General features: G+C 37.0%; 1 protein-coding gene across 3 annotated transcripts in view; it reads left to right on the top strand.

The window, feature by feature from the left end:
* CCDC39 (coiled-coil domain containing 39) overlaps positions 1–16178 on the top strand; it is a 72533-nt gene that overhangs the window by 14633 nt on the left and 41722 nt on the right. For 2 of the 3 annotated variants that reach the window (XM_030329054.1, XM_030329053.1), the window contains exon 1: positions 10390–10599. The exons of the other annotated variant lie outside the window; for it this stretch is intronic. In XM_030329054.1, coding sequence (XP_030184914.1) covers positions 10510–10599 — 90 coding nt within the window. In that variant the 5' untranslated portion in view covers positions 10390–10509. Of the gene's footprint in view, positions 1–10389; positions 10600–16178 lie in introns of those variants that run through there. 3 annotated transcript variants of the gene reach the window in all.

The following is a 16178-nucleotide window of genomic DNA, read 5'->3' as shown; positions in this document are numbered from 1 at the left end:
TAATTCACTGAATAAAACCATTTTATTAAGCCTTTGGTCAGCAGATTATTAATACCTTTATTATGTATAGAACTCATCTAAAATTAGTGACTATAGCTCTCCTTTTTCTTTGGATACAATGAAAAGAGTAAAAAAATTTAAATAATGCAAAAGGACATTATGAAATCATATCACCATTAACTGAATCAAAATTTAATACAATACATTAATACAGTACTGAAAATGTTCTAATTTTTATATTAGTAGTTGATGTCCCCTTACCCTTGATTTACAATAAAATGATTTCAAAGCATTTTGAATTTGTTAGCTAATAGCATTACAATCTGCACAGTAAAAGGAGACAAAAAATATATAACTTCTGATTCAGATTATATGTCAGTTTAGTTGTGTTTATAATATGTAATTAACATAAATTAACCATTTGCAGGTTGCTGGGTGATACAGATTATTTGTGCTGATACCTAGAGTCTCTACTTTTATAAAGCTTTCAGGTTTTGATGATTCACAGAGAAACAATTTGTATGGTCAAGCTTAATTGCTGATTTAACAATAAATTTTATCTTTATAAAAATTTATATACCTATGTTTTTTGCCGTATGTTATCTTCTTCCATGGTAAATTTACATATTGATCTACCCATTACAATCCTAAATTTAAACTTTCATTGTTACCTATTATCATTGTTATGGCTGCTTCATAATAATAGCAAGTAGTAATATTGAGAAGAATAAGAAGGATTCTGACTTTGCATCTGGATGTTTTTAATGGACTGACATAGAATTCTGTGTGACACTAAAGATTTTGTCATTTTAGAGTGAAAATGAGCTGAAGAAAAAAAAAACTGTTAATAGATTATTCGGTTGGTATTTGGTCCACAATTATTTCTGGGGGGTTTTCTACTTAAGTACATCTTTAATGCTACACCCAGAGATTTGTCTCAGGTGTCAGGAATAATAAGCTTTATTATAATAGTAAACCTTGGTGAGAGTTCTGGCTAAAAAAGAGAGAAAAGATAAAAAAGAAAAAAAAGGGCATTTGTGGTACTTTACATATACAGACATGTAGCACCATCTACTGGATTAGAGTAAATGAATAAAATCTGTAAAATATGTATTTCCACTAGCAAAAGTATGAACCCATGAATGTCAAAGGTTTGTATAGTATTGGTTTAGCCAATTCTTTGGTTGTAAGTGGTTTTTGGATAGGTGAGAATATTTGATATAAAGGACCTTCTTTTTCCCTTTGTCCTTGCAGCTAAGAAATAGTCACAGACAATTGTTAACTGTTTAAGTTACCCATCTACAGCAATTGATTTTACACATGTACATTTGTGTGTGTATGAACACGTGTGTGTGCACACACACATACCCTACTGTACCTGACTCGATTTTGTAATACTTTTTTACAAAGCAGTGGTTACCATGGGCAAAATAACTTTTGTGGACATGTATTTCTTAGAAAAGGATATTAGTCTGTAAGTAGAGAGGTTTTTCTTCTACTGTTTCTCTGTAGTAGAAAGTGTTTTAAGTATAGTTATGGCCTCCTGTTACCAGGAGAAATAAATCCTTGGGGATAATCCATTCATTAATTCAGCAAGCATTAAGTAATTATTGTGTTTCAGAAACAATGATAAAAAGATTGAAAAAAAAGAACAGTGATTTCAAAAATACTGCATAAGACTGGGCTGTGAGGTGAATGTTCCTTTGTAAAGACTTATATCCATCTTCTTCATTAACAGGGTGCATCAGAGCAGTCAAATATCTGAGACAGCCTTATGAAATGTACAGGTTTGCAAGATGTTATAGATAATGGTCAATATATTCACCACTACAAATGTGTTTTACACAAGTAGGGAGGTTGAGGAATAGGACAGTTATAAGACTCCTCTGACATTCTTCCCATAAGACTGTTAGGTCCTTATCCAAGTCATTATCTATTTCATAATATTGACTATTCCTCTGGAGGGAGTGACTACTTCAGCAGCAGAAGCATAAAAACATTGCATGGTGAAGTACATGTTATAGCCACTGGCGTTCTTGGAAGTTTCTTCTGAGTGTGTGTAAATACTCTGAATCTGAATCATATACAACTATATTAAGAATGAATTGCATAAAGGAAAATATGAGAAAATGGAGACATTCACCATTTTCCTGGGTAGGAAGACAATAAAATAAAAGTTTCAGTTTTTCTGAAATTATTATGTATATTCAAAGAAATTTCAGTGAAATTCCTAGGGTCTTTCTCTTTTTTTGGCGGGGGATGAGGAACTTAACAATTTGATTTCAAAGAAGTGTTTCAGAATAGACAAAAATAGTTGTGATGGTGGTGTTGGATGGTGTGTTTGACTCTAGCATATTAAGAAGCTGTGTTACCCAAAACAGTGTGGTACTTTTACAGAGATAGGTAAATACATCAATGAAATGCCACACACCCAGAAACATACCTTTGTATATATAAGAATTGAGTATATAAAAAGGATGCGTTTCAAACCAAAAAGCAAGATAGACTATTTAACAAATGGTGCTGGGAAAATTACTATTTGTTTTGAAAAAGAGCTATGAGTCTACTTCCTCTCACCACGAACATCAATTTTATGTGCATTAAAATTTTAACACATATTATAAAAGTACTAGAAAAACTATTGGAGGTCATTTTTATAGTGTTCTGGAAAGGGCTTTCTCTAAGTGTGGTACAAAACAAAAGTTATTGAAGAAGAGCAACAGATTTAATTACATAAAAATTTAAAATGCCTCTTTTAATTCATGTTTATTCTTTTGGCAAATTTTTATTGAGCACTACTTGTACAGGTATTGTTCTAGTTTCCAAATATAGGGTGAACACAGTGCATATGGTCCCTACTGTCGTGCATATTATAGTCTAATGGCAAAGATAAAAAAATAAGCAAACAAGCAAATAAAAACATTAACTACCAATTGTGGTGAGTTGTCAAGTAAAATTACTAAATGTGAAAAATTTGCTTTAAGAGGAAATAACAGGAGGGGTGCCTGGGTGGCTCAGTTGGTTAAGTGTCCAACTCTTGACTTCCACTCAGGTCATGATCTCGTGATTTGTGAAGCCGAGCCCTGCGTTGGGCTCTGTGCTGACAGTGAGGAGCCTGCTTGGAATTCTCTCTCTCTCTCTCTCTCTCTCTCTCTCTCTCCCCCTCTCTCCCCCTCTCTCCCCCTCTCTCCCCCTCTCTCCCTCTCTCTCCCTCTCTCTCCGTCTCTCTCTGTCCCTCCCCTGCTGGAGCACATGTTCTCTCTCTCAAAATAAATAAGTTAGGGCCACCTGGGTGGCTTAGTCGGTTGAGCAGCTGACTTTGGCTCAGGTCATGATCTCGCGGCTCGTGAGTTTGAGCCCCGTGTCGGGGTCTGTGCTGACAGCTCAGAGCCTGAAGCCTGTTTCAAATTCTGTGTCTCCCTCTCTCTGACCCTCCCCCATTCATGCTCTGTCTCTCTCTTCTCAAAAATAAATAAACGTTAAAAAAAATAATAAATAAATAAATAAGCTAAAGAAATGCAGAAATACCAGATATAAGGAGCAGTCATCATTCTTAATTCTGAGATAGAGTGTCCTAGGAAGAAGACCCTGTCAGGGCTCACTGAATGGCAAAACTCCTTGTGCTGCTGGTTGAACTTGCTGGGGAGTGAATGGGGAGATGTCTCATTAGAGGCACTCTGCTGAAAAACTGCCCAAGCTGGGGTGGGGGTAGGTGCTAGGGGAAGCTGCTATGCACTGCAGGAGCTGGGAGCTGGAGAAGCCACCGGCACTGCAGGAGCCTGATGCTACAGATACTGCTTGTGCCAGGCAGGAACCAGATGCTGGAGAAGCTGTGCGTGCCTCAGGAGCCTGCCATGTGAGAACACTGGAACCAGGAAGAAAAAACACATTTTCCCTCCTGTAGGGTCTCTTATGTGCCCTCTGTTGATAAAGCTTGATTTTGTACCAATGGTCAAAGGAGAAATATTTGAAGAGCCCATATCTGTCTTCACAGAGCAGACAAAATGGGTAAATTTGGAGCTGAAAGGCAACACATTGCAAAATGGCACAACATAGTACTTTTCCATTTATTTGAAGTTTTAAAAGAGAAGAAACTAATTTATGATAGAGAAAACATTTGAATAGTAGTTGCCTCTGGGGGTTGGGGGGAGGTGAAAGCCAGGATTGACTGGAAAGAGGCAAGTGGGAACTTTTAGAGTAGTGGTAAGTTCTACATCTTAAGAGTTTAGGTTAACTGGATGTATGCATATGTCAAAACACAAGATTTGTGTATTTCCTTGTATATAAATGTTACCTATATAGGAAAGAATATAAACAAAAGTAAACATGTGTGGTGAAGCATTTAGGTGGAGAGTATATTTATTCTTGCAATTTACTTTGAAATGCATCAACACAGACTGGTGAATGAATAGATTGATAGACAAGTGTAGTAAAAAGTTAATGGTAGGATCTGGGAAACATCTAGATCAAGGGGATATTGATGCTCACTGTAAAATTATTTTGACTTTTCTGTATGTGGGAAACATTTCAAAATGAGTTGTTGGAAGTAAAAGATTACCTTAACTGTTGAGGGAGAATGGATTTTAGGGGAACAAGAGTGGAAGTGGGGAGATGGATTGGAGTGGCGGCGGTGGCGATGGAGAGAAGTAGAATCAATATAGTCCTGCGGGTGGAAGTGATATGTCCTAGTGATGTATTGGAGGTGGGAGGTGAGGAAGAGGATAGAAATCGGTATTGACAGGTGGGATCTGATTTTGTACAACTGGGTATATGGTTTTGGTTCTACTGTGCTAGGGAAGACTGAAAAAGAGGCTTGGAATATGTGTGGGATGAAATCAAGAATTTTGTCTTGGGCCTGTGTATTAGATTTGAGACATCTCATCTAGGAGACATCTCAATGGAACTGTTAGGAAGGCAGTTGGATATACGTTTGGAGTGTAGAAGAAAGATCTGTGACAGAGAAATGCTAATGGAAGTCGTTAAAGAAACCTGTGGTATTTATTATTTAAAAAACTTTTTTTAATGTTTATTTTTTGAGAGAGAGACAGAGTGTGAATGGAGGAAGGGCAGAGAGAGAGGGAGACACAGAATCCAAAGCAGGCTCCAGGCTCCAAGCTGTCAGCATAGAGCCTGATGCGGGGCTTGAACCCACGAACTGCAAGATCATGACCTGAGCCAAAGTCAGATGCTTAACCAACTGAGTCACCCAGGCACCCCAGAAATCGTATTTAAAGCCATGAAAATGGATATGATCACCGAGGAAGCAAGTCTAAGAAGAGAAGAGTAGAGAGGCAGGCTTTGCATCTTGGGGAAAGCAACATTAAGAAGCTAATTAGGACAAGATAAAGGAACAAATGAAATTGAGAGGTTAATGGGAAACGGACAGTCCTAAAAGTGGAGAGAAGAACTAGGGAAGGAAAAGCTGAGCTGAATGCAGCCCACAGATCTGGCAAGTTGATGACAAACTTACCTGTTGGAATATGAAGCATACTAATGGTGACAATAGCAGTTTCTGAGGTGTTTATGGCAAAATATACCAAAAGTAAAGTTTTAAAAACCCCAAAAACAGATTGGGAGAAAAATATTGTTCATACACACATGTCAGATACAAACATACACAGAGAATACTGTCCATAAAATAGAAAGCACTGCAAAAAGAAGAGACAACCTAATGGAGTAAATGGGCAAAGGATACGATACATTTTATTTATTTTTATTTTTAAAAATTCCAGTATAATCAATGTACAGTGTTATATTAGTTTCAGGTATATAATATAGTAATTCAATTCTGGACATTACTCAGTGTTCATCATAAGTGTACTCTTAATCCTCTTGACTTGTTTCACCTACCCCCCACCCACCTCCCCTCTGGTAACCATCTGTTTGTTCTCTGTAGTTAAGAGTCTTTTTGTTTGTCTTTTTTTATTTGTTCGTTTGTTTTGTTTCTTAAATTCCACATATGAGTGAAATCATACGCTATTTGTCTTAGGATCTGATAAATTCTTAGCAGAATAAATGTGATGCTCAGTCTCATAATTATAAAATTGTCAATAAACATGAGACACCACATTTTTCTCTTTAGGTTGTAAAATATTACTTTATAATATACAGAGTATGCAAGAACACTGCCATATTCTGTTGGTATGTAAAATCTTTTTTTTTTTAATGTTTATTTTTGAGACAGAAAGAGACAGAGCATGAGCAGGGAAGGGGCAGAGAGAGAGGGACACACAGAATCTGAAGCAGGCTCCAGGCTCTGAGCTGTCAGCACAGAGCCCGACACAGGGCTCAAACTCATCAACTGCAAGATCATGACCTGAGCTGAAGTCAGATGCTCAACCAGCTGAGCCACCCAGGGACCCCAGTATGTAAAATCTTTTTGAAAGATAATTTAATAGTATCTATCAAAATAAAATTGCTTATACATGTTTTTCATTAATTTTACTTCTAAGAATATGCCATACACTTAATGCCCACACATAGGTGTGCAAGGTTATATCTTATTCACCAAATTGAAGACACCACTGATTGAAATATGCATCCCAATTTTAGAGATACTAAAATACGAAAATAAGTATACCCCAGACTTGATGAAATACAGTGTTACAAGATGTTCATTGTAGCATTGTTTAAAAAGTTAAAATTGATGGATAATATTGAATTTTAAGCTGCTGTTAAAAGACCAAGGATCTAATGTACTGATACAGAAATATGGCCACTATTGTTAAGTGATAAAATGAATCTGCAAAAGAATATTTATAATATGATTCTGTTTCTATAGGAAAAACTAATATATCTATAGATTTATTTTTTTTATTTTTTTAATGTTTATTTTTGACAGAGAGAGAGAGAGAGAGAGAGATAAAGCATGTGTGGGGGAGGGGCAGAGAGAGAGGGAATCACAGAATCTGAAACAGGCTCCAGGCTCTGAGCTGTCAGCACAGAACCCGACGCGGGGCTTGAGCTCACGAACAGTGAGATCATGACCTGAGCTGAAGTTGGACGCTCAACTGACTGAGCCACCCAGGAACCCCTATGGCTTTATTTTTAAAAATGCTGGTAGGACACAAGCCAACAGTGGCAACCTCTTGGGAATGAGGTTGGCATGGAGGTGAAGGATATCTTTTCCTTTATACACCTATCTTCTTTCCTTCTCTTTCTTTCTCTTCTTTTCTCCCCCTCCTTCTCCTCCTCCTCCTCTTTCTTCTTCTTTCCTTCCTCCTTTTCCTCTTTTCTTTTCTTTCTTTCTTCTTTCTTTTCTTTCTTTCTTTCTTTCTTTCTTTCTTTCTTTCTTTCTTTTTTCTTCACATTATTTTTGCAAAACCAAAATCTCTTCATATTTTAGCCTGAACAGTGTGATCTGGATGAAGTTATCTACTTGGGAATGAAGCAGTAAAGGGATAGCATCTACCTTAGCATTTTGTAATTAAATTGAGTATTTCATGGTCAGCAACAAGGCTTGAAAAACTTTGGGTTTTGTTTCCAACTCTAGATTTTAATAAGTCAATAGAGTTATAATCTAGAAGTTGTAGAATTATAAAAGTGGGAACTAGATGATATGGAATGCCATGGTGATGAGGTGGAAAAGCATGACTATCATTTTAAGGCAGAAATGTAGAATTAGGAGGAGGCATGGACATTTTGCACAAAATTCAACACTGTATAATTGTCATCCTGAAATTCAAGAGATAGAATCCCTGAGATACAGGAAATGTGGCTCTTTGCATGAATTTGGCTGCCAGACTTCTTATGTCCTTGGGCCTACAGGAGTACACAGCAAAGACAGCTGCAAGCATGCATTTTGGCAGCTCCTGCTAACACTGAGAGGGGTGGATCAACAGATTGGCACAGGCTGAGGCAGCTGCCTCAGTATTCATATTAGTAATGGGGATGAGAAATTAGAAAGGAATGTTTAAGACACATGGGCAGTAGCAACACTAATAATTTTAGGAAGCACACTGCCATAACAAATCTCAAGTATAAATAACGATGTGCCATCTTAATATATGCTGGATGCTAACATTTTCATTACTAGAAATGAGTAAATTGTTATAAAATAGAAGATCATCTTTTATAAGGTTATTTAGACTCTAAAATTTCGTTATTCCAAATAGGTTGAAATTTCCTCTACAAGCTTTCTCCTCCATCACATTGGGAATTTAGGCATTGCAGAAGTGAGGAATAAAATGCCGTGGTAATTCTACCATCTATTGAAGATATTTCTAAGAATGTTGTATATGTGAATAAGTACAACGTTTTCTACAGTGAATGATGTTTCACCACACTGTGCTGCATTTTATATGGTCTATAAAGACATGCATATGAAAATTATTTCTAAAAATGGTAGTTGTATATATAGATATAGTATTATTTCAGTAAAGGGATTTGTTCATTAAACTTTGACTCATGAAATATACTATGCATAGTCAAATGTATAAAAGTCATTTCTAAGAATAATAGAATTCTGCTGCATCTGAGTGAAATTTCATTCAGTGAAATAATGTATGCTGCATTCAATATATCTGTAAAATATGCCACATGTATAAAATGTTTCTAGTGTTAGAATTTAAAAATATAAATTGTTTTTAAGAACACAAAAAGCTAAATCTAGTCTTTGAGACTAGAGAAATATTCCATATAATTCAATATATGGAAAACCATGTAAACACAAAGAGACAAAGCTACTACAAGATTTCAAAAGCATAATAACAAACCAACAGTAAAAAGACATTTTCAGGACAATTGAAGAAATATAAATATGAAACAGTTATTAGATGATATTCAAGAATTTTGATGTTATTAATTTTGACAGATGTGATAGTAATACTGTGTTTGTGTTAGAAAACATTGAATGTTAAACATTAGTGATGTATGCTCAGGTAGTTGGGGTAAAATATGATGTCTGATTTGTTTTAAAATGCTTTAGCAAAATAATATAGATGAAGTGAATGTGGCAAAATATAAATGTTAAATCAAGATAATGAGTATGTGGGTGGGTATGTGCGCGCTCTCTCTATATACACACATATATATATTTAAACTTTTCATAATAAAAAGCGTAACAAGATAATGGTAAAATAAAATTCAAAAGGGCAAAAAAGGCTACAGATAGTTGCTTATTCGATAAGCAAAGTTAATTTATGTTCATGATGCCGTAATAGAGGGTATTTCAGCCAAGAACAACTCTCATTGCAGACAGCATAGTTTGTAGTAGGAGATCTGTATCCTCATTTAGGTTCTGCTGACTTTAATCGCTTCACCTCAGGGAGCCTCAGTTTATTTGTTTGGAAAATAAAAGGATTAGATTAGTTGATAGTTTTATCCTTTCCAGTTCTGAGATGCTAACCAACAGAGGCAGTAAACTCAAATACCTACCAGTGCTAAGCAGGTAATTCAAATTACTGAATAGGTGTAGTGCTTGCCACTCTAACTGGGACTCTTCTTCAGCCGAATGCCTTCATGATAATGTGGACTCAGTGTTGCCTAGCTTTTTTGGAGATTAGGAAGAAATACAGATTTTTATGTGAAATTGAAGATTTGTGTATGTTAATAGAAAAGGTACAGCGAGGGGCGCCTGGGTGGCTCAGTCGGTTAAGCGGCCGACTTCAGCTCAGGTCATGATCTCGCGGTCCGTGAGTTCGAGCCCCGCGTCGGGCTCTGTGCTGACAGCTCAGAGCCTGGAGCCTGTTTCAGATTCTGTGTCTCCCTCTCTCTGACCCTCCCCCATTCATGCTCTGTCTCTCTCTGTCTCAAAAATAAATAAACGTTAAAAAAAAAAAGAAAGAAAGAAAACGTACAGCGAAAAGTGTAGGAGTGGTGAGGCGGGGGTGGGGGTACTACCAAACCCTGCTGCAGTCCATGTCCGCGGTCAGCTAAGACGCTGCGAAGGGCAGATGAACACGGGGAGGAAGACCAGGAGATTAAAACAAAAGATGGAAACACACATCAGTGATTCTAGGGAGTGAATTCTGCTTCAAAATATCAGTCTACCTCAGCCGACGAGATTTCATCTATGGATGAAACTCAAACACCACTTGAAAAGAAAAGTCTGTTTTCGATAGCTCTCATCTTCTGCGTGTGATCCAGCAGTTGCGGGGCGCAATGCCATTCCCGTTACCAGTGTCCCCCGGAGACCGCAGGCGCCACAGACTTTACACTCTCTGGGAGCGCCCCGGGGGACGATCCCGAGCTGCAACTTGAGGGATAGTTATGCTGGGGCCGCCAACCCCAGCGAACCTGTGGAGTAATTGCTTCGCTTCCTCGGAAGTTTAAAAGAAAAGCTGCTCCGGACCGGACCGAGGCAAGAGTTCTCAACCGGAAGTTTTGCCTTCCTGCTTGAGCACTTCCTGTTTGGTAACTAAGGACGCGGGGCGGTTGCTGGGGTTATCGTGGTAATTACTGGGGAGATTTGCGGGTGTAGGGAGTTGCCTCGTGTGCTGCTCCCAGGCTATACGAGAAGGTGGATCTTTCCTCCCCGCCCTGTCAGAGGTTCTCTATCCTTTTGCCATCATGAGTAATGAATTCTTGGCGGAGCTGCATTGGGACGATGGGTTCGCCATCCCGGTGGCAAACGAGGAGAACAGGATCCTGGAAGATCAGGTAAGGGTCAGGTGAAGAAGGCCGGGAAAGAGGGGGTAGTTTCTTGGTTGGCAGGAATACCCCAACCCTTTTATTCTTCCCTTTTCCGTCCCCAGTTTTATCTCTTTCTGTCTAATGCTCACCGCACCATCTCCTTCCTCCCTAACCTGTTTGCCCATTACGGTACTTGCAAAGCATTACAAAATGTATATTGAAGGATGATTGATATTCGCGACTATAAAGTCTGAATCGTTACTCTCTCCCCTCCCACTCCATTTCGCCTCAGGGGCAGGAGAGGAAAGTCTGGTTCCTGCGTCCCCTTTTCCCTTCCTCAGAATTAAGCGCGGCTTGCAAAGGAACTCTGAGGTTTTCCTGGCAACAGTTGTTTGCGGATGTTTATAAGCAAATCACGCTCTGGTTGACATTACTTTTTGAGTTTCTGCCTAAGACATTTAAAGTTGAAAGGGACTTGAAGAAATATTTTCAAGAGAGACGTTTTAGTAAGAATGTAAAATGTGCAGTTTACAGCTTTTCAAAGTGAGGATGTTGTCACAGAGTGATATAAAAATATTTTACGTTGTAAGGAATATTTTACACCGGCTTGCAACCAATGAATGCATAGTAGTTGTTAAAAATAAAATTGCATCTGGCTCAGAAAACTTTTAAAAACCTTTAGCAGTTAGTCTAAAGTTCTGTCACATGGCAGTGTGTTGTGTAGAGGAGGATCCAGAAACAGATGACGTTTACATTACTTTGTAGAATGGAAGAGAAGGTTTTCTTCCCTTGGAAAAGAAAATGAAAATCCATCACTGTTTTTTGAAGTTTTTTTTTTTTTCCAAAATATTCTGACCTGTTTACTAATGTCTAAATTAGATAGCTGCAGTTTTTTGTTGCTTTGTTTTAATGAAGGGCAACATTAGGGAATATAAGAAATTTGGCACTAAAAAAACCAAAAAGCAGAAATTTGGCACTGAGTACTGAGGAATAATAATATTAACAAGTTTCCAGCCCTGGGTTCAGATCCTACTTACCAGCAGTGAACCTGTTTCTTCTTATATAAACTTGAAATAAATAATCATTTCACAGGGTTGTTTACAGCTCTAAGGATGTTAATGTGGGTTAAAGTTCCAATCAAATATTAGTTTTTTTTATTATTTCCATAATATTTGTCTCATATGATTTTATATACGTATTAATTATATTAGCTATTTAAAAAATATTATGGAGCAATAAAAAGAAGAGTGAGGGCCAGAATCACTTTACCTGAATAAACAGTGGCATTAAAAAGGCAACTCTAATAAGTTTAAGATATTCAAACAGAAGGGTAAAAAATAAAAAATACCCACTATTGACTCTAGAAGTGACTATCATGGCATTAAACAAATATTCCAGACATCATAGTCTACAGTTATATAGATAGAAAAGACAGACAGAAGTATCATTGTTTTTTAAAATTTAAATCCAAGTTAGTTAACATATAGTGTAACAATGATTTCAGGAATAGAATTTAGTGATTCATCACTTACATATAACACCCAGTGTTCATCCCAACAAGCGCCCTCCTAAATGCCCCTCACCCATTTAGTCCTTCCCCCCACCCAACACCCCTCCAGCAACCCTCAGTTTGTCAGTTCTATGTATTTAAGAGTCTCTTATGGTTTGTCTCCCTCTCTGTTTTTATATTATTTTTGCTTCCCTTCCCCTATATTCATCTGTTTTGTATCTTAAATTCCACATATGAGTGAAATCATATGATATTTATCTTTCTCTGACTGACTTCCTGTAACGTAATACACTCTAGTTCCATCCACATTGTTGCAAATGGCAAGATTTTGCTCTTTTGGATCACCGAGTAATAATATTCCTGTGTGTGTGTGTGTGTGTGTGTGTGTGTGTGTGTGTGTGTGTGTACCCACCACATCTTCTTTATCCGTTCATCAGTTGATGGACATTTGGGCTCTCTCCACACTCTGGGTATTGTTGATAGCGCTGCTATAAACATTGGGGTGCATGTGCCCTTTCAAAACAGCACACCTGTATCCCTTGGATAAATACTCAGTAGTGTAATTGCTGGGTCGTAAGATAGTTCTATTTTTAGTTTTCTGAGGAACCTCCATCCTGTTTTCCAGAGAGGCTTCACAGTTTGCATTCCCACCAGCAGTGCAAAAGGGTTCCTCTTTCTCTACATCCTTGCTAACATCTGTTGCTGCCCAAGTTGTTAATTTTAGCCATTCTGACAGGGGTAAGGTGATATCTCATTGTGGTTTTGATTTGTATTTCCCTGATGATGAGTGATGTTGAGCATCTTCTCATGTCTGTTAGCCATCTGGATGTCCTCTTTGGAAAAATATCTATTCATGTATTTTGCCCATTTCTTCACTGGATTGTTTGTTTTTTGGGTGTTAATTTTGTTAAATTCCTTACAGATTTTGGATACTAACCCTTTATCTGCTATGTCATTTGCAAATATCTTCTCCCATCCGTCTGTTGCCTTTTAGTTTTGCTGATTGTTTCCTTTGCCATGCAAAACCTTTTTATTTTAATGAGGTCCCAATAATTCATTTTTACTTTTGTTTCCCTTGCCTCTGAAGACATGTCAAGTCTCCAGAAGTTGCTGTGGCTGAGGTCAAACAATCAGGTTGTTGCCTGATTTCTCCTCTAGGATTTTGATGGCTTTCTGTCTTACATTTAGGTTTTTCATCCATTTTGAGTTTATTTTTGTGTATGGTGTAAGAAAGTGCTCCAGGTTCATTCTTCTGCATAAGACAGAAGTATTATTAAAATGGAATCCTACTATATGTGCTGTTTTTAACATAAACATTTTTATTTAATAAAAATTTTAATTTTATTTGTCTTAAGAGAAAAAAAGAAAGGAATTATTGAATTTCAGGTAAATATTACTTGATTACAGGAGATAGTGATTGCTAAGAAACTTTCTTAACATTAAGAAAAACTGCATAAGAAGAAATGGTTAGATTATTGTTTAAAAAATTCTTTGTTTCATTTGTAGGCAGTTATGGGTTGACTCCCTGCCCTTTCATTTTTCATTTTTAAAGCAAAGAAATTAGCTCTCTCACTTCTTTACACCATCTTTTACCCATATTACCACTATTAAAAAATAGTGGCTTTATTATTTTTATATTATCAAGCTTTATTTTTTATTCCATTCAGTGCCTTTAATTTACTACAAGTGTTTAGCCTTAATTTTATATGAAAAAAATTTTAATGTTTTTATTTTTTATTTATTTATTTATTTTTAATATTTTTTTTAATTTTTTTTTAACGTTTATTTATTTTTGAGACAGAGAGAGACAGAGCATGAACGGGGGAGGGTCAGAGAGAGAGGGAGACACAGAATCTGAAACAGGCTCCAGGCTCTGAGCCATCAGCACAGAGCCTGACGCGGGGCTCGAACTCACAGACCGCGAGATCATGACCTGAGCCGAAGTCGGACGCTTAACCGACTGAGCCACCCAGGCGCCCCTGTTTTTATTTATTGTTGAGACAGAGAGAGACAGAGCATAAGCAGGGGAGGAGCAAAGAGAGAGGGAGACACAGAATCTGAAGCAGGCTCCAGGCTCCTAGCTGTCAGCACAGAGCCTGACACGGGGCTCAAACTCACAAACCACAAGATCACATGACCTGAGCCAAAGTCGGACACTTAACCGACTGAGACACCCAGGCGCCCCAGCCTTAATTTTATATTTAAACTGGCTTAATGGTCCTTAATGTAGCCACTTTTATTCAGTTTATCTTTTCTTGGATTTTTCACTTTGATTCATCTTTGCCTAGTTGGGTCCTATCCTCAAATAGTTGTTTCAAGAAGTGTCCATTGTTTTGTGCTTTTGATTCCTTGCATCCTTGGTTGCCAATTGATTTCTTGCATTGCTTGCTTTAAGTTTGTATTCTTTTAATCACAGTATCAGATCTTCAAGATACCTTCTTTCTGCCTCTACTCCTTCCTTCTGGAGTCCTGTGTTTTTTTAATATGGACTGTTTTTCCACAGACCTATTTCCCAATTGTGGACTACAGAATTCCCTTTATTCTTTTACGTGGTCGATGCTCTACTTCCTGTCACATATCTTCTTTCTTGGGTTATCTCCTTATCTCCTTATCTCAACATAAGGAATACTTTCTTGTGTCTTCCTAACAAGGGTGTATAGGAGGTAAACCCTGAATCTGAAAATGTTTTTTATTTAATCTCACATTTGATGGTGTTGGCTGAGTCAAATGTTCTAGGTTAAAATTTTTTTTATGAAGAATTTGGAAAAATATTATCTTCCAGTAGTGATGTTGGTGAGTAATCTGCTATTAGAAATATTTCCATTTCTTTGTAGGTTGCAATTTTAATGTCTGGAAGCTTTTAGGGTTTTGTTTTATGTTTACATTGTAGTTTTTTTTTGGCAACTATATCATATTTTTGATTTTCAGGTTATTTGTTGCTTTTTTGTAGCACCTGGTCTTCTTTTAGTAGTACAATATCATTTACAATCTAAGTGTGTGTGTGTGTGTGTGTGTGTGTGTGTGTGTGTGTGTGTTTAGTTCTTTTTTGTGTCTTGAATTATGTTTCCTTTGGGATCTTTTTACTTGTTTATCTTGATATCTCTCACTTGATGTAAGTCTTCAATAAATATCTGGTGGTCCTTGCATGTCCTTTTATATTTAAAAGAAGCAAAAAATGCCTGGATATTCTGTGGGGAAGGAATTATCAACTTGTGGAGAGTTAATCATTATGCTTTCATTAGGAAAGCAGATGCCTTTGCTCTGGGTTCATTATGCAATCATAAAAGTTAGTAAATGATGAAGAAAATAAAAGTCATAAAGCTGTATGCACCAAACAACATAACAACTAAGTACAGAAAAGTAAAAACTATTATAAATACAAGTAGACTTTGACAAAAATACAGTTGTAGTAGGATACTTCAATATTGACATCAGAATTGGACAGTTCTAATAGACAAAAATAAGAATATAAAGGTATGAATAATGCAGTAAAAGTAAAAACAGAGCATATATCCCTTAAATAAACAGTTTAAAAAATATGTCTGTAAACCATTTAACAAAGGTGGATCATTTACTATACCAGGATGAAAACCTTAATGCATTAAAAGTGAATGATATAGGAATGCAAGCTGGTGCAGCTACTCTGGAAAACAGTATGGAGGTTCCTCAAAAAACTAAAAATAGAACTACTACCCTACGACCCAGCAATTGCACTACTAGGCATTTATCCAAGGGATACAGGTGTGCTGTTTCAAAGGGACACATGCACCCCCATGTTTATAGCAGCACTATCAACAATAGCCGAAGTATGGAAGGAGCCCAAATGTCCATTGAAGGATGAATGGATAAAGAAGATGTGGTATATATATACAATGGAGTATTACTCAGCAATCAAAAAGAATGAAATCTTGCCATTTGCAACTACATGGATGGAACTGGAGGGTATTATGCTAAGTGAAATTAGTCAGAGAAAGACAAAAATCATATGACTTCACTCATGTGAGGACTTTAAGAGACAAAAGAGATGAACATAAGGGAAGGGAAATAAAAATGATATAAAAACAGGGAAGGGGACAAAACAGAAGAGACTCATAAA

This window comes from Lynx canadensis, chromosome C2 (assembly GCF_007474595.2).
Source record: "Lynx canadensis isolate LIC74 chromosome C2, mLynCan4.pri.v2, whole genome shotgun sequence".
Lineage (NCBI taxonomy): Eukaryota > Metazoa > Chordata > Mammalia > Carnivora > Felidae > Lynx > Lynx canadensis.
Note: the sequence above shows the minus strand (reverse complement) of the source record. Positions and strands in the feature narration are given on the sequence as shown.